At 49.5% G+C, this 24,145-nt stretch overlaps 1 protein-coding gene across 1 annotated transcript in view; it reads right to left on the minus strand.

Annotated features, from left to right (window-relative positions):
* RGS9 (regulator of G protein signaling 9) overlaps positions 1–12,699 on the minus strand; it is a 69,691-nt gene extending 56,992 nt beyond the window's left edge. The window contains exons 1-2 of the mRNA XM_042915999.1: positions 12,640–12,699; positions 1,709–1,805 (exon numbers count right to left, since the gene is read on the minus strand). Coding sequence (XP_042771933.1) covers positions 1,709–1,805; positions 12,640–12,696 — 154 coding nt within the window. The 5' untranslated portion in view covers positions 12,697–12,699. The remainder of the gene's footprint in view (positions 1–1,708; positions 1,806–12,639) is intronic.
* Positions 12,700–24,145: the final 11,446 nt, after the last annotated feature.

Here is a 24,145-nt window from a genome sequence, read left to right on the forward strand (position 1 = left end):
TGCCAATGTCCTCAAATGATGCCCCTTTATCCCACATCCAGAGAAAGGAGACACTGGCGCCATCCCGTGGGGTGGTTAAGGAGGATGCCAGTATATTCAGATGACTAACGGATGCATGAAAAGATGCTGAACGTCACTCATCATCAGGGAAATACAAATCAAAACCACAATGAGATACCACCTCACACCAGAGTGGCGAACATTAACAACTCAGGGGGCGCCTGGGTGGCTCAGTCGGTTAAGCGTCCGACTTCAGCCCAGGTCATGATCTCATGGTTCGTGAGTTCGAGCCCCGCGTCGGGCTCTGTGCCGACAGCTCGGAGCCTGGAGCCTGCTTCGGATTCTGGGTCTCCCTCTCTCTCTCTGCCCCTCCCTAGCTCACGCTCACTCACTCTCTGTCTCTCTCTCTCTCTGTCAGAAATAAATAAACTTGAAAAAAAACTCAGGCAACAACAGATGTTGGCAAGGATGCGGAGAGAAAGGATCTCTTTTGCACTGCTGGTGGGAATGCAAACTGGTGCAGCCACTCTGGAAAACAGTATGGAGGTTCCCCAAAAAATTAAAAATAGAACTACCCTACCCAGCAATAGCACTATTATATCCTTTATCTAAAGGGTACAAAGATGTTGATTCGAAGCGGCAAGTGCACCCCCAATGTTTATAGCAGTGATATCAACAATAGCCAGATTATGGAAGGAGCTCAAATGCCCATCGACCGATGAATGGATAAAGAAGATGTGGTATGTATACACACACACACACACACACACACACACACACACACACACACAATGGAATATTACTTGGCAATCAAGAAGAATGAATTCTTGCCATTTGCAACAATGTGGATGGAACTAGAGTGTATTATGCTAAGCGAAATAAGTCAGTCAGAGAAAGATAAATATCACATGATTTCACTCATGTGTGGAATTTAAGAAACAAAACAGACGAACATAGGGAAAGGGAAGGAAAAATAGGATAAAAAGAGAGAGGGAGGCCAACCATAAGAGACTCTTAACTACAGAGAACAAACTGAGGGGTGCGGGAGGGGAGGGGCTGGGAGGACGGGCTAAATGGCTGATGGGCATTAAGGAGGACACTTCTTGGGCTGAGCACTGGGTGTTATATGAGTCACTGAATTCCACTGCTGAAACCATTATTACACTGTATGCTAACTCACTTGGAGCCCAATTTTTAAAAATTAATTAATTAATAAAAAGAGAAAGATGTCAGCGTGAATCAGACCAGGGTGGAACAAAGACCAATTTATTTCTGCCAGATAGTATTTTTCTTCCTCATGCTACCGGATTTCATCAAAACAAGGCAAACAGAAAGCGGCAGTAAAAGCTTTTTAAATGACCTCCCGGGAGGGATGGCTTCACAAAGTGCCCCATTGGTTCTTTTTCTCCTTTCCTTTCCGACCCCTTCCTCAGAAGGAGCCTGTGGTCCAGGAATCAGCAAACTTCCTCTAAAGGGCTGTACATATCTTCACTTCGGGGGGCCATAATTCAGTCTCTGCACAACCGTGTAACTGTCACTGTGGCGTAAAAACAGCCAAAGATAAAACACAAGTAGGGACGTGGTTGCGTCCCAATAAAACTTTATGTGTAAACACAGGCCACGGGCCGAACTGGGACCTTGAGCTCTGGGCCACCATTCCCTGCGTGTGGATGGTTCGAGGCCAAGACTGAGTCACAGGATACATTACCTGTCATGGCGTGAGGGACACTGGTGACCAGGACCTTCTGGTTCTGCATCCTGACCCCCGTCTCTGGGTTCTGCATGTCCTTCACCAACGCTTCAATCTGCAAAACAGAACCCAAAAAGCTGGCTGACCGGAACCGTTTTTCTCACAGACACGAGCACCCTCGCCGGGTTGGGGAGCCCAGAGAAATGCGTTCTGACTTGGAGACACTGTGCAGGCCTAAGAGAGAAGGTGGCACTTAGCAGAAGGGGATTTTCATGGACAGAAAGTGAGAGGACAAGAGGAGCCGAGGCACAGGAGGACGACAGTGCCCGGGGTGAGAGAGGGACAGAAAACAGGGGCAGACGAAGCCGGAACGACAGGTGGGAGCCAGATCACAATGGGCCTCGGATGCCATTCCCGGAGCGTGCATTTTGCTCCCGCAGTGACTGCTGGAGAGGAGCGTCATCCAGCCCACGTTTGCGAAGTGTGGTCCACGGCGGACAGAAGAACACTGAAGCATGAAGAAGTTTGCCAGGGTGGGCGCAAGTGGGGACATCCATTTGAAGCTACTGCAACGGTCCAGGCAAGAAATGGTGGGGCTCCCATGCTTGCCACTTCTGCCCCGTGGTCTCCTCTCAGGAGAGCAGCCAGGGTGAGTCTATCAGTTATTCTGGAAGATGTCCCTCCTCCGCTCAAAACCCTGCAAAGGCTATTCCACTCAGAGGCAATGGCAAAGTTCCCCTACTGCTCTAGTGGCCGGGACCCCTTCCCCCCTGACTTTTCTCCTACCGCTGCCCACCTGGCTGCCTCCCATCCGGCCACAATGGCCACCTTGCTGCTTTCTGGCCATGCCAAGAGTATACCAGCCTCCTGCCCCGGGGCCTTTGCTCTGGCTAGTCCCTGTGCTTACACCACTCTTCCCAAGAACCTACGTAGCTCACTCGCTCACCACCTTCTTCAGCTAACATTCTCAGGAGGCCTGAGACCATCCTACTTAATGCTACGACTTTGAACTCCACCCCTGGCATTCCTGACCTCCTACTCGCTTTTTCTATAGCACTCAGCTTCTAACCGAGGAAACTATCTACCTAGTGATTACGTTGTTTATTGCATGATTCCCTTGATCCTAGAAAGTAAGTTCTTCAAGGGCAGGTCTTCTGTCTGTTATTGTCTGAGGCTGTATTATGACTGCGTGGCATAGAGCCTGACACACAGGTGATACTCCATAAGCGACTGATGCATGAGTTAATAAATAAATGAAGACAGCGGCAGGAAAGATAATAGGAAGGCGTGGCTTTTAGAGCCCTAGTTAACTCGAATGAACCGTACTTGCAAGTGATTGACTTGTTCAGTGAGGGGGGCAAAGTCTGTAACTCCTGTGATCAGAGTTGCCAGTTACCCAAATAGAAAATGGAGAAAATGGAAAGGAAGGAGCACCTTCTGGAAGCAAACGCTTCTGCTTTCGAACGTTGACCGAGCTAGCCAGAGGGTCAGGCAGGGGATGGGAAATGAAGGCCTCAAGTTCGAAAGAGATAAAGGTCAGAGATAAGAATCAGTCGTGACTATCCTATCGAAGAGAGATTGAAACAAACAGAAACAGTGAACTGTCCGAGGAAGAGTGAACCGCAGGAAGACAGACACAAGGACACCCCTGGTGGTCTTTAGAGTACTTTTTAAACTGTTATTAACAAAAAAAAAAAAAAAATAGTCTTCCACTTGGAAAAATTAAACGGAAGTAAAGTCAACTGAAGGATATTTTAAAACAAACTGGATGGGTTGGCACAGTTTAGAAAAGGCAACCCGGAGGGATGGGCTAACTGGGCAGGGGGCATTAAAAAGGACACCTGCTGGGATGAGCACTGGGTGTTATATGTAGATGAATCACTAAATTCTACTCCTGAAATCATTATTGCACTATGTGCTAACTTGGATGTAAATTAAAAAAAAATTTTAAATTAAAAAAGAATAAAGTGGAGCTATAGGAAAAAAAAAAAAGACAACCCAGGTGTTTCTCTTGTCAATGTTTACGATGGGAATTGACGAAGCCCATGCAGAGGTTTCGAGCTCCATGTTCCCCCAGGAAACCGCTTACTCATGAAGAAACCATGTATCCCCAAGCCTGCCAGGTGCCTGCAAGGGTCCATCAGTCGCTCAACAACCAGCCATGGTGGACTCAGGAAAACCAAAGATAAGGCGACGTGGCCCCTGAGCCCACGGAGTGCACCGTCTGGCACAAGGATATCATAGGACAACATGGGAAGTGTGATGGCAAAGGTGAGTTCCTGGGATCACGAGGACACAGTAGTGCCAGGAGGGATCAGCAGCGGGGACTTTCGGAGTGAGTCTTCAAAAGACGATAGGAACCAGGGATCAGAGAGGGTGGGGGAAATGGTGGGCCATGGCATTCCAGGCTCCGGGAGCAGCAGGAGCAGGAGCATGAAATACGAAGGAAGGAACAAAGGTAGGAACACAGACCTTTCCTGTCCTTCTGTGGCCAGAAGCCTTCCCCCTGCACACAGCCCGCTGTATCCTCATGAAGGGCTGCATCTCAAACCCAACCTGTCTGCATCCCAACCGCCACCCAAACCGAAACAGGTCACTGGTCCACCCGCTTCCCCTCCATTTCACTAACTTGGTTATATCATCGTCCTCCCGCTTTTTAATAAAATAACACTCCCCCACTCTGTGCAGCCCTTCACAATTACCTTTTAGACTCTGCTCAGTGCTTGCAGTGAGTGCAAAGGGAAGCCCGCGATTCTGGCAGCTTCGTGGGGTTTCATTTCTCTACCAACTGCAGGATTTCACTTAACCTCTCTGAACGTCCCTCCTGGACCATAAATGGGGACACTGATAGTATGTGCCCGAGTAATTGACACAGTTTTGTAATCTCTTAGCATCTCATTAAGTAATCAGGCAAAAAATGCTTTACGAGGCCAGACAAATGTTATAGACTCGTAAAGATGTACAATAAGCATGAAGATATATACTTTGTCAGGAGACATGTGTGTTAGTGGTTATGGTTTGAATCAGTAACAGCAGCAGCTTTCATAGAATTAATGTATCTTTGAAACTCGGCACGCAGGGCTGTGTTCAGATGCCCGGGAATAAAAACCCTGCTCTACTTACCGTGCAAATGCAGGTATTTATCGAGCATTACTAAGCGCCCAGCACTGTGGGGGGTACAATGAGGTAGAAAACATACTCCAAGTCCGCGGAGGATTGGGAAGACACGTGTATAAAAATAAAAGGGTAACTAAGATAAATGCTAGAGATCTGGGTGCAAATCCCTGCTCAATATACAAGCCAGGTCAATTGCTAAATTTCACTAAGACTCATTTTTCTATAACCTAGAGATGACAATAATACAGAGACGACAAAAGTACCTATATCATCAGAGGGATGTTGCAAAGATTACATGAGATGAAGCGCTTAAAGCACTTGGTATCATGCTATGCACAGAGTGTTCAGTAGACAGCAGTTGCAGGCTGAATTAGGCACCAAAAAAATAGGCAAGGTGCTGACTGGAATAGGAAAAGAAATAGCCAGGAAAAGAAAAGGAAAACTGAGAAGATCCCCCCCCCACACACACACACAAAAAAAAAAAACATAGAGGGTGTATAGGAAGGGAGGGATGGCCTGAGAAGGCCCCAGGGTTCTCTACACAGGGAAGCGAAGAGATTGAACTTGGCCCCCTCTTGCACAGTTGGCGGGAATGCAAAATGGTGCCGTTGCAGTGGAAAACAGTATGAAGGTTCCTCCAAAAATTAAAACTAGAATTCCCAGCAACCCCGCTTCCCGGTACACATTGAAAAGACTCGAAGCCAGGATCTCGAAGAGATATTAGCACTGCCGGGTTCGCTGCAGCATCGTTCCCAACGGCCAAGATGGGCCAACGGCCTAAACGTCCATCAGCAAGTGAACAAGGCAAAGGGTGCCACAGACATACAATGGGACATTAGTCAGCCTTTACAAAGAAGGACATCCCGCGGTATCCCACGATAAGGATGCGCCCAGAGAACACGTCGCTAGGCGGAGTAAGAGCCAGTCACAGAAAGACGGCATGATCCCACTTACGTGGGGTACCCAACAGGCAAGTTCATAGAATCAAAGAGTGGAATGGTGGTGCCAGGGGCTGGGGGAAGGGAAATGGGAGCTGGGTTGCCAACCAACAACTATCAACTGGGTTGCCAACCAACAACATGCAGCTCCTCTGCATGGAGCTGGGTTGCCAACCAACAACTTTCAGTCAAGCAAGGTGCATAAGCTCTGGAGATCTGCTCTGCCATACTGTGTCTATTAACAACAGACGGTTGTTAACTATGCTGCTTGTGCACTCAAATTTTAAGAGGGGAGTACTCCCGGTAAGTGTTCTTACCATAATAAAGTAAAACTTTTATTTTTTTAAGCTTATTTCTTTATCTAGTGGGGGGAGGGAAGGGGTAGAAAAAGACCGAGAGAGAGAATCCCAAGCAGGCTCCGCGCTGTCAGCACAGAGCCCAACGCAGGGCTCGAACTCACCGCCCGTGAGATCATGACCTGAGCCGAGATCAAGGGTCGGACGCTTAGGCGACTGAGCCCCCCCAGGCGCTCCCACAATAAAATAAAAATTTTAAAGAGAGAGTGATAGACAGAGATTGCACCCAGCTGCATCGGAGGTGAAGGGTCACACAAGGGAGCAGGACTGAGTACGAGCTCCATCTGCCCAGACACTTTCTCGGCTCACGGAGTGTTCCAGAACAGAAACTATCCGTTTCCGCTCCAGTCAGAGCTGCCATTCTTGGCCTTCTGCAGCATCAGGCTCTTGGCCACTGCCTAGAGCCTGCAGTCGTGAGGGAGCAAAGGGGTGAACCCAGCAGGGTGTTGGAGGGACCGAGAGGAGGCCGCTTCTTCTGGACTTGGGGGACCCAGGAGCCGTGCGCTGCGGGGGCCACTCCTGCAGTTCTCAACCCACTGTGAGCCTCAGATTTATATGCTACTCCAAGAAATGCCTGATTTTCTGGTGTGAGGGCTCAGGCCTCCCCTCTCTCACATTAGCTGCCAGATGAAATCCCATATTTATTCACAAAAAGTCTTAGACGGGGCACCTGGGTGGCACAGTTGGTTAAGCGTCCCAACTCTTGATCTCAGCTCAGGTCATGATCTCACGGTTCCTGGGCTGGAGCCCATGTCTGCACCATCACGACACAGTCTCGTCGGGATTCTCTCTTTCTCTGCTCGTCTCTCACTCCTGCGTGTGCGCACTCTCTCTCTCGCAAAATAAATAAACTTTTTTTTTAAGTTTATTTATTTGCCCTGAGGGGGGGTAAGGGCAGAGAGAGAGAGGAAGAGAGAGAATCCCCAGCAGGCTCCGTGCAGATCAACATGGGGCCCGATCCCACGAACCGTGAGCTCACGACCTCAGCCAAAACCAACTCTTAAGACCTCTTAAGACCTCACTCTTAACCAACTGAGCCATCCAGGTGCCCCTGAAAATAAGTAAACTTTAAAAAAAAAAAAAAAAACTCTTGCATGAGACAACAATGTTTCGTAAGAACGGGGAGTCGAGACATTGGAGAAGAAATAGAAATTGCCTTATGAGTTAGAAATCGGATAGAAAGTCAGCAGATTGGATTCCTTCTCTTCGCATTTAAAAAAAAAAAAGGCTAGTTATAAAGAGTTTGAAAATAATCTTCAGAGGAGGAATAATGAGAGTTATTTTAAAAACACAATGAGGGGAGTCACATTTCTTTCAGGCAGGTATGTCACCCGTCACAGAAAAGAAGGGCTGGTGGGAGGAGGGCACAGCACGTGAACCTCGAGAACATTCTGAGGGAGTTCAAGCCGCTGAAACTCCACTCGATTTGCCTCAGACTTTTCCTCATATAAATTCCTCCGAGGGGGCTCCCCAGTCCTCCAAGGAAACTCTTGAGAGACTCTGCTGTGGGCTGATTTGTGAACCCCGAAATTTGTATGTTGAAGCCCTAACTCTGAGTACCTCAGAAGGGGAGTGTATGTGGGGGACAGGGTCTTGAAGTGGTAAGTGAGGTAAAATGAGGTCGTTAGGGGGGCCCTAATCCAAGAGGGTTGTGTCCTTATGAGAAGAGGAAATTAGGGGCGCCTGGGTGGCTCAGTCGGTAAAGTGTCTGACTTCGGCTCAGGTCATGATCTCACAGTTCATGAGTTCAAGCCCCGCGTCGGGCTCTGTGCTGACAGCTCGGAGCCTGGAGCCTGCTTCAGATTCTGTGTCTCCCTCTCTCTCTGACCCTCCCCTGCTCATGCTCTGTCTCTGTCTCAAAAATAAATAAAACATTAAAAAAAATTTTTTTAATATGTTTTAAAATTTAAACTTTAGGGGCGCCTGGGTGGCTCAGTCAGTAAAGTGTCTGACTTCGGCTCAGGTCACGATCTCGCGGTTCGTGAGTTCCAGCCCCGTATCAGGCTGTCTTAATGTTAGGGTAGAGCCTGCTTCAGATGCTCTGTCTTCCTCTCTCTGCCCCCCTCCCCCTCCTCTCTCTCTCTCTCAAAAAAAAAAAAAAAATTTTTTTTAAAACCCAAGAAGAGGAGGAGATTAGGACACAGACACGTCCGGAGGGAAGACCACGGGAGGACACGGGGAGAAGGCGGCCGTCTGCAAGCCAAGGAGAGAGGCCTCAGAGGAAAACCAACCGTGTCTGCTCCTGGTCTGGGATTTCTAGCCCCCAGAGCTGTGAGGAAATAAATCTCCGTTGCCACAGAGCCCATGGCACTTTGTCACGGCAGCCCGAGCAAACTAGCAGACGCTGGGCTCTAGCATCCACCCCGAGAGAAAAACCCCTTTGCGCATCGCAGAGGAGAGAGAATCCCAGTCGTTTCCAGGTTCTCCAGAGAGCGGGCGAGAAGCCCTTGCCTTTCAGCTCCAAACAGCTGCCAACTCTCACACCTCCCCCTGGTGTCCCGTGGGCGTCCCCCGGGGCTGAGGCACAGGCCAGCCCTCCCCACCTGCAAATGTCAAGGCCAACGCCCAGCCAGACTCCGCCAGATCCCGTTCCCGGGCACAGACAAAGGCAGCACAGCCAGGCCGCGCTGGCACCCCTCGCCCCGTGACCCCGTGTCGGGGGACAGTGTCGGGGGCGGGAGGTGAGGGCGTGGGCCCCACGTTTCTTCTCTCAGGAGCCGTCGTGCTGCACTGTGACTGCCAGCGTGCCAGGGAACCCCGACATCACAGAGGAGCAGACACGACGGCTTTGACGCCCCGACATCCCACCCTCCACGCCCACGCCACTCCTCACATTAAGGAGCTGTCACTCACTGTGCAAGATCTCCGGGGCTGGAATTTTCCTTGAAGCCAGAGAAGGCTCCCAGGGGGATGATAATAATCAGTCCTTGTCTCTACAAAGACGGGCAAAATGAGCCAGAACCATGGGGTTGTTGTGCTAACAGACAAGAAGGGGCTCCTGCTAACACGCTTGGCCACACAGAGGCCTGCTGACCCCCGCCTTCTCACGCGGGGTCCCGCACACCCTCACGAGCGCCACACCCTCATCGGTACTCAAATCCTGCTCTGCCCACGCTGGTCAACAGCCCAGGAAGCGGGGCGCCTGGGTGGCTCAGTCGGTTGAGCGCCGACTTCGGCTCAGGTCACGATCTCGCGGTCCGTGAGTTCGAGGCCCACGTCGGGCTCTGTGCTGACAGCTCGGAGCCCGGAGCCTGTTTCGGATTCTGTGTCTCCCTCTCTCTCTCTGCCCCTCCCCCATTCATGCTCTGTCTCTCTCTGTCTCAAAAATAAATAAAGATTAAAAAAAAAAAAAGAGTCAACACTTAACCAACTGAGCCACCTTAGCGCCCCAATATCAATATATTTTAAGTGCAACCGGGGTAGAGAAGCACTCAGACCCTCAAATCAGAATCGTCTTTCTAGACATAAACCAAGTGGTTTTAAAACAGCCAATAGCTTCTCGCTGAATGCAGAAGGCATCAAACTGCTCACGCCAAGTACAAAGCCCCCAGTTCTGGGCCCTCCTTACCTGCCAGCCTTCCCGTCCGTCGACCTCCCGCTGTCCCGACCCCTGATGACCCCCCCATACCAATGTGACACTTCACACATCCGTGTGTTGTACCTGCCTAAAAACTCACTCATCTTCCCATCCTCCTGGCAAAGAAAACTAACTTCTGGTACCTCAGCTCGGTTGCAACCCCCTTTATGAAACCTGTCCTGATTCCCCTCACCCCGGGCAGAACTGACCATTCCTCACATTGTGTGAGGTGCGTGTGTGTGTGTGTGTGTGTGTGTGTGTGTGTGTGTGCCTCTCTTTGTGTAGACAGATATAGAGATACATGTCCTCTAACAAAGTCTACCACGACCTTGAGAGCACTTCTCTTCTTATTTACGCATCCGGCTTTCTCTGGGAGACTCTAAGCTCCGGGAGGAAGGGGCCAAGTCTTAATCCCCCCAAGAGTCCCCAGCACCTAGCACAGTGTAGCACATAAGTGCAGGATTATGTGTGCGTGTGTGGAGTGAAAGAGTGATACGAGCAAAACATACCATGCTCCACCCACACCTCCTAATATTTCTGTGTCTTCACTCCCTTCACAAGCAAAAGCAAATGCCAGAAGCCACACCAGAAAGCATAGCGTCTAACAGGAGGCTTCCCCCGTGGCACCAGGAGAGTCAATCCCATGGTGTATCCCAACGACAGCAGCACGGGTACTCGCTTGGGATGGCGATCTGGCGATCACAGAGGGGACGAGCCAACATTACAACAGGAGCCCATGGGTGTTGCAACCATGGGGAGCAGTGCACTGTGTGTCACACACACACACACACACTTAGCATATGCCATTCCCTCTGCCTGGAACACCCTTCCTTCCCTTTCTCTCTTTCTAGAACTCCCATTTATCCTCTGGTTCTCAGCTCCACGTCCCCCATGCACTTAGGTCAGGCCTTCCCACAGCCTCCACTCCGCCCAAAGTTCATAGCATCATATCACATTTGGGAACAGATGATGGTCAGTCCCGTATTTTTCCTGGTTCCTCCACCCAGTGGCTGTATGACTGGGGCAAGACACCTCTCTGACCTTCAGTTTCCTTCTCTGCAAATGGTGATAACATCTGTCTTGTGGACCAGATGGGATAATGGGACACAGCATCCTTCATGAATATTCATTAACTATCTCACTGAATATTCACTGAGTGGTGAATGACACCACGCCCACGTCCACATTCTTTTGGTCTGGGTCTTTCTCCAGAAGGCTGGGCATCTAGCTCAGCTGGCTCGTTAGGGACCCCTGGCAGGGCTCTTGAAATTGGCTCTAAGGAGCTCTGTGACCTGACTGAGGACCTCAGGATACACAGACAGACAGGGTCCCTTCCACGAGGCAAAGAGAAAGATCGGTACTGGAGGTGTGGGCAGAGTCTGGGGGACAGAGAAGGAAGTCCCTCTGCTCCAGGGGGGGTGGGGAGAACCGGCCTTCACCGAGGAGGGCTGGGAAGTTGGCAGGTGAGAAGGGGAGAAAGGGCTTTCCCAGGAGAGGAGCCTGGTGTCTGAAAGGGCACAGCGTTCCCAGAAAGGCAGGGGGGGTCATTGAGGCCGGAGCCCCACTGAGTACCGTGGCTGCTCTGTTTTGTTTCCCTGGAGGGCAGGTGCGGAAGGCGGCTGGGAGGTAAAGAGAGGTGGGTCAGAGCAGGATCCCGAGGGGCTGGGGCTGAACAGATTGTACTTTACCCTGTGTGCATGGGAAGCCAACAGAGGGTTTTGGGCTGAGGGGATCAGCGTCGATTTAGGAAAGAAAATCAGTGTGCTTATGAAGCACAGGGTGGAGGTAGACAGACTGAGGGGGAGCAGGGAAGCTGGAAACCAAGACACCAGACGGAAGGCCAGGTAGAGAGAGGAAAATCTACCAGATAACAGTCATGATGGAAAAGAGTGTCCGAGATTCAGAAAACAGAATGTCTCCAGACAATTACTTTCTGGAAGAAGAAACAGTCTCGGGAAAATCCTGGAAGATGATTTCTGGCTCTCAGAGATCAGACTTAGGAATTTACGCTTTGAGAAACTGGCGTCTGTCTGTTTCATGGATGGTCCTCGCACCTCTAATTCCTGGAATATGCACACACGCTTCTTGAAGTAGGTGGACCACGTGTGCCCGACTGCCCCCGGTGTGCCCGGGACCATCCAGGTTTTAGCGTTGAAAGTCCTGGTCCAATCAGGACAGTTGGTCCCTGCCTACACCAATCTGCTGAGCTCCAAGGGCTCAAGGCAGAGTTCTTATTGTCACAAAGCATTGAGCTAATTCTACTCAACAAGATAAGCCTAAGAGGGCGTACACGCACTGTGAAAAATGGCTGTACATGGGGATGAAGGGTGGGCAAGGGACCTGGGACCCAATCCTTTGCGGATCTCTTCTGACACTGGCTATCTCAAAAGCCCAGAGCAAAAGGAGCCAGTTCCACCCCAACACATCCCCCCACGAGGTACATGCCACATCCCAAGTGTCCTCAGGCGGGTCCCCTGTGCCTGGCCACTTGGTCTGAGAAAGCCTTTGCAGAGGAAGGGGGAAAAGGTTCTGACTTCTACCGCCAGCACAGACAGACCCAAGATCCACAAATACACGTACTCGGGTGAGGAACCTTAGGACAGTATCGGGATTCTGTCTCAAATCTGACACAGCCTCCGCTGGACTGCCTTCCGGCACCCTTCTCTCCAGAGTAACAGGTTGTTGTCTAGCCTCCAACCGACCGTCGCCCCTGGCTTCAGAGTCTCCGCTACAAACAGGTTACACGTAAACCTAATCATTATAGTCTTAAAACACACGCGTGCACACACACCCACACAGAGCAAATAAGTCATTTAATATCATCAAGCGGCACTAACGGACCGCAGGCGTGCCCTCCGCTCCCGGCCACACGCTCCGAGCCTCGCCAGCATCCCCGCGCTCACTTCCCAGAGTTGGGAGCCTGCGCACCTCCCGGGGCCCAGGGCACCGGACCGCGCTCACCTTCTGGAGAAATGCCATCCTCGGCCTGTACTGTTGGCCTTGGTGTCGGATCGTCATCCTGGCCCCCGGGTGGATTCGGAACCGGAACGCCGGCGGCCCGCAGGGGGTGGGGGGGGGAGCCCCCGGCGCAGGCGCCCGCGCGCCCCGCACCCGCCGCGGCGTCCGGGGGAGGAGAGCGGCCCGGAGCGCGGGCCGGGGGCGGCTGCTGCCGGCGGCGCCCCTCTCCTCGGCCTCGGCTCCCGCCCCGGGAAAGCGGCTGGAATGCGCGCCGGCCAATCAGCGCGCCGCGCCGCGGGCTCATTAGCATGCGCTGCGCCGGCGCCCACCTGCCGCCAGGGGGCGGCGTCCGGCCCCCGCGGGACCCCGAGGAGCCTCAGGTGAGACCCGCGCGTCCGGGACTCGCCGCCGGGAGGATCTGTCGCAGAGAGTGCGCCTTTCCACCCGGGGCAGAAGTGAGGTATGTGCAGAAGTGAGAGCAAGCAGCCTCACTAATGAGCGCGGTGGAATAAACGGTCTTTCGCATCCCCGTTTTGCCGCTAGCCGGAGCAACGTTGGGCAAGTTTCTTAAACTCTAAGCCTCAATTTCCTTACCTGAAAAGGAAAAATGAGTGATGGGATAGTCATATCCAACAGACGTTGTTGGATCCTTTAATGGGGAAATGTGTAACACGGTGCTTGGCCCTCAGCACTGTTTTAGCAGTATGTTTAGTAGTGTTTAGGAAAACAAATCATAAGTGGATTGGTAAGGTGGGGGGGGGGGGGTAATAAAAGGAAGGGAGGGAGGGAGGAAGAAAGGAGAACAGAGAAAAACAGGAAAGCTGTGGTTGCTGCTGGGCCAGCTGCCTGAACCAAGCAAGTTATAATTTCCTTCTCTGGTCCTCAGTGTTTTCGTATCTAGAAAATTAAAAATGAGCCTCCTATGTAGTCAGCAAGAGTCTTCAAGTCTATAAAGCATCATTATTTTCATATTAGCTGGATGGCGACAGATTGTGGCAGATAAAATGTTTGAGTTGTAAGGGGCACCTGGGTGGTGGCTCAGTCGGTTGGGCATCTAACTTCGGCTCGGGTCATGATCTCACAGTTCATGAGTTCGAGCCCCGCATCAGGCTCTGTGCTGACAGCTCAGAGCCGGGAGCCTGCTTCAGATTCTGTGTCTCCCTGTCTCTCTTCTCCTCCCCTGCTCATGCTCTGTTTCTCTCTGTGTGTCTCAAAAATAAATACACATTAAAAAAAAATGTTTGAGTTGGAAGAGAACCATAAGGGGCTTGGTTCAGGCAGGCACATCAATGACTATCCCTTTAAAGCTCTGGTTCTTATCCATATCTTTGGTCATACCTGTACGATAAAAGCTATGGGCATTCTCTCAGGAAACATGTTCATGTGCACACACATGCACACACCTTCACACAACACTGACTCCACTTTGCAAACAATTTCAAGGGGTTCACGGCTGGTCCACCGCTCCCTTTTGCTTTAGAGAATCCAGGAACCAACCGGTGTCCATCGACACAAAAAGACCAGAGATCCTACTAAGTAAACTAGGCCACTGGGAAGTATGTTCCTGGTGTGAACAAGGACCCAAGAAAAGTGCTGGAATATTCATATCCAAATATGACCTTTTTTAAAAGTTTGTGTATTTTGAGAGAGAGCGGGCAGGGGAGGGGCAGAGAGAGAGAGAGAACCCCAAGTCAGACGCTTCACCGACTACGCCACCCAGGTGTCCCAAATATGACTTTTTTTTAGTGGAGCGTCTTTTGGGCCTGGACTTATATGGAACACACACTGGGATATACTGGAGCAGATGAGCTGTGAGGTTCCTTCCAGCTTGAACGTTCCTTAATTCTATAAACCCTAAGCAGAAAGGAGAAAAGTGGTTTTCTTACAATCGAGGATGAGACAACATAAATTATTCAGGAGCAAAAACAGGAAAAATACAAGGGATTTTGCTCAGTGATAGGGCAGGAGAGACTACAGAAGGCCTGCCACTCTCTTCTGCACCCTTTCTATCACACACTGCTCGCTGAGCAACCTTGCTCTCTGTGGGACGCGCCCTCAGCCCATCAGCCCAGGGATGCGGAGGATGTGACCTGCCAGTCAGCCCCTGCTCAGGCTGTGGCCGTGATACGGATCTGAAAAGCTCAGATGAGCTTATTAGATTATCACCTTCGCAAACGTCAACTTGAGGCCAACAGAGGTAAAGTCAGGGCCAGAGGAATCTGAGGCCAAGGGCAAGGTGAAGTTACAGGGAAACAGAAATGAAAGGTGCGCAGAGGCAGCTCGTGGGAAAAGAGAAGCAAAGAAACTGAATGCAGCAAATGCACAGGAGGGGCGTGAGGCCGACAGAGAAGCCCCTGGGTTTCTTTCCAAGGGCACATGTATCTTTACAAATCCTCTCACATATGTTAAGTCTTTGTTTCTTTCTTTTTTTTTTCTTTTAAAGATTTTATTTTAGGGGCACCTGAGTGGCTCAGTCAGTGGAGTGTCCAAATCTTGATTTCAGCTCAGGTCACGATCCCAGAGTCATGGGATCAAGCAGATCCTGTCTCTCTCTCTCTCTCTCTCTCTCTCTCTCTCTCTCTCTCTCTCTCCCTCTCTCCCTCTGCCCCTTCCCCCTGTGCACACTCTCTCTCAAAAAATAAATAAATAAATAAAATAAGTTTAAAAAAAAAAAAGATTGTATTTTAAGTAATCTCTACACCCAAGGGGGGGCTCAAACTCACAACCCCAAGATTGAGAGTCACATACTCTACTAACTGAGCCAGCCGGGCACCTCAAATCTCTGTTTCTTTTGCAAACAAAGGGGCTCAACACATAATGTGGTGTCCAAAGTTTAATGACAGTGTCCTGAAAAATATAATTGATTTAATTCACCTATTCATTTAAACAACAAACTACTGCATGCCAGGCATTATGTTAGAGTCAGGAATTCAAAGCGGAATGTAACCCAGTCCCTGTCTCAAGGGGATCAAAGGTTAATGGGGGAGAAGAATACTTGAACAAAAATGTGTTATAAACAGAATGTATATATAATGAAGATCCAGTCAGTGCAACACAGACTTTGTAGAACAACACCCTATCCAGCCAGAGTGGAAGAGAAATTCAGGGAGACTTTCTGGAGGAGGTGTCTTAAAGGAAAATGGGGAGTTAACCAGGTTTTTTTTTTTTTTATTTTTTTAAAATTTTTTAAGTTTATTTCTTTATTTTGAGAGAGAAAGAGAGAAAGCAGGGGAGGAGCAGAGAGAGAGAGGGAGAGAGAGAATCCCAAGCTGGCTCTGCATTGCCAGTGCAGAGCCCAACGTGGGGCCCAAACCCACAAACCGCGAGATCACGACCTGAGCCAAAATCAAGAGTCGGATGCTTAACGGACTGAGCCACCCAGGCGCCCCGAGTTAACCGGGTTGAAAAAGGGATCACTCGCAGGTACATCAGACAACAGGGGAAGATAGGTGCCGAGGCAAGGCTCAGCATAGTCTGAGGGCAGTGGCAAAGAATTTACCAGAAGCGAGATCACAGGAGACTGGGAAGAGGATGGTGGGCTGGAATGGGACAGTGATTGGCTTTGGTGGTAGTGGGGGCAGCTCAGGCAAACTCAGAGAGTTTGGCTCAGGGATTAAATGCAGAGGGGTATGAGGGAACTTGCTAGAGTGATAGAAATGTCTATATCTTGATAGGAAGGATGGTTACGCAGGTAAATGAACTTGTCAAAACTCATCCAACTGCACTCTTTTTTTTTTTTAAAGTTTATTTGTTTTTAAGACAGAGAGAGACAGAGCATGAACGGGGGAGGGTCAGAGAGAGGGAGACACAGAATCTGAAACAGGCTCCAGGCTCTGAGAGCCCGACGCGGGGCTCGAACTCACGGACCGCGAGATCATGACCTGAGCCGAAGTCGGTCGCTCAACCGACTGAGCCACCCAGGCGCCCCCCAACTGCACTCTTAAAATTGCAGCCTAACGTTGTCTGTAAACTATACCTCAAAATAAAAGGACTGACCCCCCAGAAGAAAATATTCTCCTGCAACATGGCAGAGGGACATGTGACAAAAATGACACCCTCCATGATTCAGGCAGGTAAGCAGTTGTCATCACGGTCACTGCTGTCATTCAGTGTCCTCCTCTTCATTAACAAAAGGGTGTCCTTAGACGCTAAATTGGGGTCATGTTGCCCTGGATACTATCCACCTGGGCCTGACCCTCGTCCCCTGTAGGATAAACCTCATCCAGGCGCAAGGATGTGGTCATCCATACGGCAGTGCCCTTTAACACCCAGGTCTAGGGTCAAATGTCCCTGGTCGACTCCACAGTTTAGTTGAGTCCACTGTGCTAAGTGCTGAGGAGATAAAACTTTAGAAGGACACACTGGAAGGGAGACAGCATCTTAAACAGCTCATTCCCACATGATGGATGCCTTAAACCACTTCCAGGCAGAGAGACTTCCCGAAGGGACTTCTTAGAGGTGGGGCTGGGTTAAGGGAACCTCTAAGGGATGTCGAAGCGCCCAGAGAATGGCAACCATGGAAACCACTGCTATTATCAGACATAAAGGGCTGGGGGACCAGGGCCCTGGTGGAGAGGTACCTGGCAGAGCTGTCCTCTTGGAGGGACAGAGCCATTGCTAGATAGGACACCAGGGGAACAAATAGTCTGACTCACTCTCCTCCTGGGCTCTCCCACTGCTCAGTTCTGACCAGAAGCCAGAGGGCAGTGGAGCCTGAATGATGCAGCCTGTTAGGGCCGGCCCCCTGGAGCACAGAGCCACACAGAGGAAGGTGAAGGAGTCAGAGATGGGAAGGAACGCAGGGTAGGTAAGCCATGAAGAAGCTGCACGGTGGCTTAAATGTCTTCGACGGCGCAGAAGCCCAGAGGGCCCTTCTCAGAGTTGATCTGTGTCGCCAGGCATTTTGAACAGCTCAGTAACAGCGCCTCCCATACCTACACAGACATCTCCCTGACTCGGACAGAAATCACACTGAGCTTATCTGACTTCCTGGACCGCTGCCGTATTCCATGCCTTGTCTGCATTTCACAGAATTCTGTCTTGTTTGAATGTGTTACGAGTGCGTATTGCCTTTGCAATTCTACCAAGATCATATAGAGAAGGAACACCTTCGATGCGTGAATGTTTCTTCTTCCTAGCACCTGCTAGAGAGAGAGGCAATAGCTCATGAAAATCGATTCTGGTAGGGAAACCAGAGGGCCTTGTTCCCCCCACCCCCCCACCCCCTGCTCCACAGTCCGCACAGCAGGGCGGCCGGACAGAATCTCTCCATGCACCATTGGTCCGCTCTGGCTCAGTCAGTAATAAAGGGAAGTGTGGGTGAGGCACCCACTCCCTTCTCACTTACTGTCTCCTTCTCCACAAAGAAGCTATTCTAGACCTCAGGAAGCTGGCCACACCTGGCGGCCCTGGCTGTTTGATCAGGAAGAGCGGAAGAAAAAGAGGACTCGGAGTTTTTCCAGAAGGTTCCCCGCCTCTTCCTCAACCAGGGATTGCTCAGAAATTACCTTGGCCCACTAGAGGCCATCAACTACATCACAAAGGACAGTCCTAGGACAACCCCATCCTTATCTTTTCTCCCCCCTAAATTAAACTCTTGGCATGCGTCCCAGAGGTCATACCCTCCACAAGCACCACCAGAGATAATCATAGGTAAACAGAACAAAATGAGGTCTTGCTCTGTCCCCACCCTCCTCCCACCCTCTGTGGGGTACAGTGCTGTCTGTTTACGGACTAGGTCACACCGGACCTGTTGAACGACATCGGCTGCTTTGTGGCGAAGGGTGTTATTATTTCACATCACAGACGATTTGGAACTCTGGAGTCTTTAAAAATGACATTATGAGAAAAGGCATTTTTCACAACTCGAAGTAGGCTTTGGTTTTAAGACAGCGCTGGGGCTGGGGGGAGGGGTGTGAAGGCCTCAAGATGTGTGTCCTGGGCCTCGCTCACCTTCTCACAGGATGTGTGACTTTTTTAAAACAGCTTTATTGAGGTGTAATTGACATCCACCAAAAAACACCGCATTGAAGGTGTACAACTTGATAAGTTTTGCTGTACGTGTACATAGGTCAAATGTGAGACTACACCCATGAACAAGATAGGGAACATATCCGTAACCCCCAGAAGTTTCCTTTGTGATCCCTCCCCCTGCCGTTCCTAGGCAACCACTGGTCCCTTGACTGTCACTATGGATTAGTTGGATCAAGTCACCTGATCTGAGTCACTAGTTTCTTATTCGTAATAAGAGTATCAGACTTGATGAACTCAAAAGTCCTCTCCTATTTTCACATCATATGACTTCAGTGTTCTAAGTGGAATAAAAAGCTAAAAAGCTCCACCTGCCTACAAGCAGGAGCGTGCAATCTAGTGTTTCCTGAAAAGCGAGGCCCCTCTGAACTTAAAACAGCCGCCCCCAAAATGGGGTTCCACGTGACAGACATCGAAAAGTGCTGGGTACTAACCATCTCCCTACATACCCCGAGCCTTCCTGCCGCAAGTGATCAAGATGGGGGGGGGGGGGGGGCAGGTAAGAAAGACCCACCTTAGGAGAAGAGACCCCAGGAAAATGTACCACTCGGTGCACCCCAGTTGTACTAGTCTGTATGAGCCTCACTGAAGTCCCCTTCTTTTTTTTTTAAGTTTATTTCTTTATTTTGAGAGAGAGCGTGTGGGGGAGGGGCAGAGAGAGAGGGAGAGAGAGTCCCAAGCAGCCTCTGCCCAGCCCCATGTCACGAAATCAAGAGTCAGACGCTTAACCGACTGAGCCACCCAGGTGCCCCTGACGTCCCCTTTTTTTGTCAGACATGCCGTGCCTATCCTGTGAGGATGCTAAAAAAACAAATGCACGCCAGCTTGGGGCCCTCTACTGACACGCCGACTCTGCCCCCCTGCTTGTGTGGGTGGCTCAGGCACCACAGCGGAGTCCCAGGCCCACCTTCCTGCTTCCAGAAGCCATTGCTGCCTTTTGTGAAGAGCCCAGAGGGCAGCAGAGAGCCAAGGTTTTTCTTCCTTTTTTTTTTTTTTTTTTTTTTAAGGTTTATTTACTTTTGAGAGAGACAGAGTGGGGTGTGGGGAGAGCAGAGAGAGAGGGAGACACAAAATCCAAAGCAGGGTCCAGGTTCCAAGCTGTCAGGACAGAGCCCCACACGGGGCTCAAACTCACGAACCGTGAGATCATGACCTGAGCCGAAGTCCTATGCTCAACAGACTGAGCCACCCAGGCCCCCTGAGCAAAGGTCTTTCTTAATGCTTTACAAAACAAGGGATTTTCTGGAAGTCCCTGCCCCTTCTTCTTTTCTCTTGGTTTCCCCAGAAATGACCATGTCTGAAAGGGCATAAAAAGATGACCCATAAAGGAGATGCAAAGAAAATAAAAAACATTAACCGCTGCAAGAATATTTTTTAACATCTATAGCTTACACTTTTTTCAGAAGTTGCATTTGAAGACCTACTTCACCCCTGCTCATGTCTCTTTACTTCCATGTGTGGATCCAATAATGCTTTCTCTCTTTTTTCTTTCTTTCTTTTCCTTTCTTTCTTTCCTTCTTTCTTTCCCTTTCTTTCTTTCTTTCTTTCTTCCTTTCTTTCCTTCTTTCTTCCTCTCTTTCTTTCTTTCCCCCTAGTTAGAAAGCAAGAGAGAAGAGACAGAGAGACGTGTGGATACATCACCTGAACCTTGGAAAAGCCAATTCTGCTTCCCTTCTTCTGTTTATCTTTGGTAGCCAGTCCTTCTGGGTTCAGACCTCAGGCCACTTTACAGACACAAGATCTGGTGTTTTGTTTTTTTCATTTGTTTTAATGTTTATTTATTTTTTAGAGTCAGAGAGACAGAGCTTGAGCAGGAGAGGGGTGGAGAGATGGAGACAGAATCCGAAACAGGCTCCAGGCTCCGAGCTGTCAGCACAGAGCCCGACGCGGGGCTCAAACCCACGAACCGTGAGATCATGACCTGAGCTGAAGTCGATCGATGAACCAACTGAGCCACCCAGGCGCCCCGAGATTTGGTGTTTTGTAAAAAGCACAAATCTTCAGGAGATGAGGGAGTGGGGAGTGGCTGCTAGTAAGTATAGAGTTTCTTCTCGGGTAATGAAAATGTTCTGGAACTGGACAATGGTGATGGTTGTGTGACCCTGTGAATATACTACCACCACTAAAACCACTGAGCACTGCACACCACAAGGGAGACCTGTAGGGTATGTGAATTACCCCTCAGTTTTCAAAAGTGCAAACTCAGAGAATTAATTCCCCCCAAAGGATTGCTTTCAGACAGACATTTAGAATGTCCCTCGCTTTATCAAACAGTTTCAGTGGCTCCCATTTTCCTCCCTCATAAAGTTCATTCTTTCGGGGTCGAGCCCAATCTGATTTTTCAGCCACGGTTTCATTGCTCGTCAACACGAGGCTCCTTTTCCAGCCAGGCCCGAGATTTCTCCAGCCCATGGTGGATTTCTTCACCTTTATGTCTTTTCTTGCCGGTTGTTTTGCTGATAATCCCCTCGTGCATATATTTGGCAAATGAAATGCTCTCTGTTGGCCCCGGCTTCGGAACCCAGATCGAGTTGCACTGAGGGCGCTATGGACTACCTTCCTCCCTCCCCCACTCCTTCCACTGAGTCTGTGTCCACGCTTTCCACTCACAACTTTGGGTTGTAGATAATTGGTATTCACATTGGAAATTCACAATGAATTTCACCAAGGATAAGGGCAGCCAGGGGCTTGTAAGTAGCAGTTTCTGGGTTGGGTTTTACTTTGCTTTGGGCGAGAGGTAGATCTGATATGTGCCATTGCCAGTGTCCGTGGTATAAATTCTCCTACTAAGGTGACATCAGTGACCCCAGAGATAGTAGCTGGGAGTTGGAAGTCCTTCTCTGTTAGATCCGTGGTGTAGCCGCAGAGATTGCTAAGGATTAGCAAAACCTGAACTGGGACATAGTTACCTAAAGAGCGATTAGTGAAACTGCTAGAGAAGCCTAGAGGTGGATGGAAATTCAGATGGACACGCTAATGTTTCAGCAAGCCTTGACTTGAAACTGAACAAATTTTTCTCTTCCTCGTCCTTAAAGGATCCTGCAGCCCTTCATTTGTTTTTTTCCGTAGAATCCGTTCCTCCAAGAACTCGGTGTCAATACGGATGTTCCGCCAACCTCAGTGTATATACTTGGTAATGAAACTCGAATGGTGGTACCAAGGTTCCTTTGTCTGGCAAAGTAGTAACACTCTTGTTGCTCTTTATCCCCCAACTCAGTCTTCATGTTATATTTCAGCTCAGGTACCCAGAGGTCACTTTTCAACAACATTAGGACGGAGTGGGGAAACTTTCTAGCAACTAGAACGTTCCATAAACCAAAGAGGTTGTCTCCTGGACCAGAGAACCAGGGGTCAGGGGAGTGTTCATAGTTTAAGTGGCCATGGTCTAAATGTTGAAGGTGAGATCTACGCTACACTCTGTGGTAAACTGTATAAACCTGTCCATCTCTTCCAACTCTAAGAAATTTGGAGTCTCAACTGGCTATGGCTCCAAGGGCATAGGGCAGAGAAATGGATGCTGCTGTCAATCACCCAGTGTCCCCATGAGAGGTTAGGCAATCGCCCACTAGCAAGGTCTCCTGGCTGGCCTGATCCAACCCCTCCCTGCACCTAATATAGCCTTCCCCACTTAAGCTCCCTCTCTACTTTGCATTGTATGTGTGAATTTGCACGTGAATATGGGTTTTGCCAGGCCGCATCTGATATCCTGAGGGTGGATTTGATCTCTCAGAAGGCAACGGTCATTTTTCCTGCCGGTTCCCAAGGGAAGAGCTGAGTTCTAAATCAGGAAAAGGAAGCAATAATTCACAAAGGCTGCCTTAGGTACCAGTCTATTGCTGGAACTCATCAGCCCACTATATGAGAAGAAGTCCCTGGCCAAGAAAAAAATGGAATCTGTAATCCTCAAGAATGAGGCCAATTGTTTCAAATGTTTATTTATTTATTTTTGAGAGAGAGCCAGAGAGCACAAGCGGGGAAGGGGCAGAGAGAGAAGGAGAGAGAATCCCAAGCCTCCACACTCAGCACGAGCCTGACGTGGCTTGATTCCATGACCCTGGGATCTGTGACCTGAGCCGAAATCAAGAGACTGAGCCACCCAGGTGCCCTCAGGTCATTTTTTGTAAGAAAACTTTTCTAGCTTCATGTGGTTTTCTCCGCTTCTCTTTTGTTCATCATCTAGGATTAATTACATTTTCATTACCTGTTCCTACTTTCTCTGCTCTGTGGTAGAGGATATTCAGTTTTGTCCAACTAAGCCTTTATTGAGCACCATTTCTAGGGTGGGAACTGCTTTAAGAAGCGCCTGTGATATAAAGGTGAATAAGATACAGCCCTGCCCTTTGAGTATTTCCAGTGAGAAAGAAAGACCTAACATATAATTCTGGGATCATGCAGTAGATGATATTGCAGTATGCGGAAGGCCAAAAGAAAATTAAAAAAGGAACTGTGGTAAGAGCTTGCTCAGAGGCATGGAGGTAGAAAATGATCACGGTAGTACATAAGAAGCATGAGAATATTTGCTCCATTCATTAGCCCCCACCACAACCCTGTAATGCAGACGTCTATTAACAACCCCATTCAACCAATGAGTAAACTGAGACTCAGCGAAGGTAAGTAAGGGGCTGAAGTCCACGCACCTACTAAGTTGCAGAACCAGGGCTGGGAACCTGGCAGCCACATTCTCACTGGGGCAAGCAAAATCAACAGTTGTCCGCTGCAGAATCGCTTCGGGACTGCAGCTGTTGTTCTCTTCCCTTGAGTTATGTGCTTGGGATAAATTTTCCGCGGATGCTATCTCATTGGTCAGAACCTAAAACGCGTTAAATGACTCTTGATAGAGAACGCCGAGCGGTTTTTCAACAGGATTGCGTATTTACATTGTTTGCCCAGAATGAACTAGTTTTGCCACACTCTTCTCTGTGTGAGATGCTGTTAGGTTTAAACCTAGACAATTCTGATTTTACTAGATTCTGTATTTTTAGTTGCATAGTTTTCCCTTTCTCTTTTTAGAGTGGAAAGTCCAAAGAAGAGAGTATATAAAAGTTGGTTAGCCTCTGAAGCAACGGATGAGCCAGTTGGGGCCCTGGGGGGAGGGGAAGGACAGGTGTGCCCATTCATCCCTGCAGCGTTGGGGACCGAAGGTCTGGGTCTGAAGAGACGAGCAACAGGTCCAGCCGCAGCCTGGGGTTCAAGTTCAAAAGGTGCTTCCAATGCACACCTTTAAAAATTCTTTTCTTTATGGTCACTTCAGTTGTGTTATTGTAGTAAAGTTAGACTTCATGCCAATAAAAAAAAAAAAAAAAAAAAAAATGCGTGCAGACACTAATAAAAAACAGCTAGAGGGGGCGCCTGGCTGGCTCAGTCAGTAGAACGAGCGATTCTTGGTCTCGGGGTTGTGAGTTCAAGCCCCATATTGGACGGAGAGCTTACATACATACATCCTGCAAATAAAAATAAAGTGCTCTCTTTCAAAAAAAAA

The sequence above is a fragment of the Panthera leo genome, chromosome E1, assembly GCF_018350215.1.
Source record: "Panthera leo isolate Ple1 chromosome E1, P.leo_Ple1_pat1.1, whole genome shotgun sequence".
In the NCBI taxonomy this organism is placed as follows: domain Eukaryota; kingdom Metazoa; phylum Chordata; class Mammalia; order Carnivora; family Felidae; genus Panthera; species Panthera leo.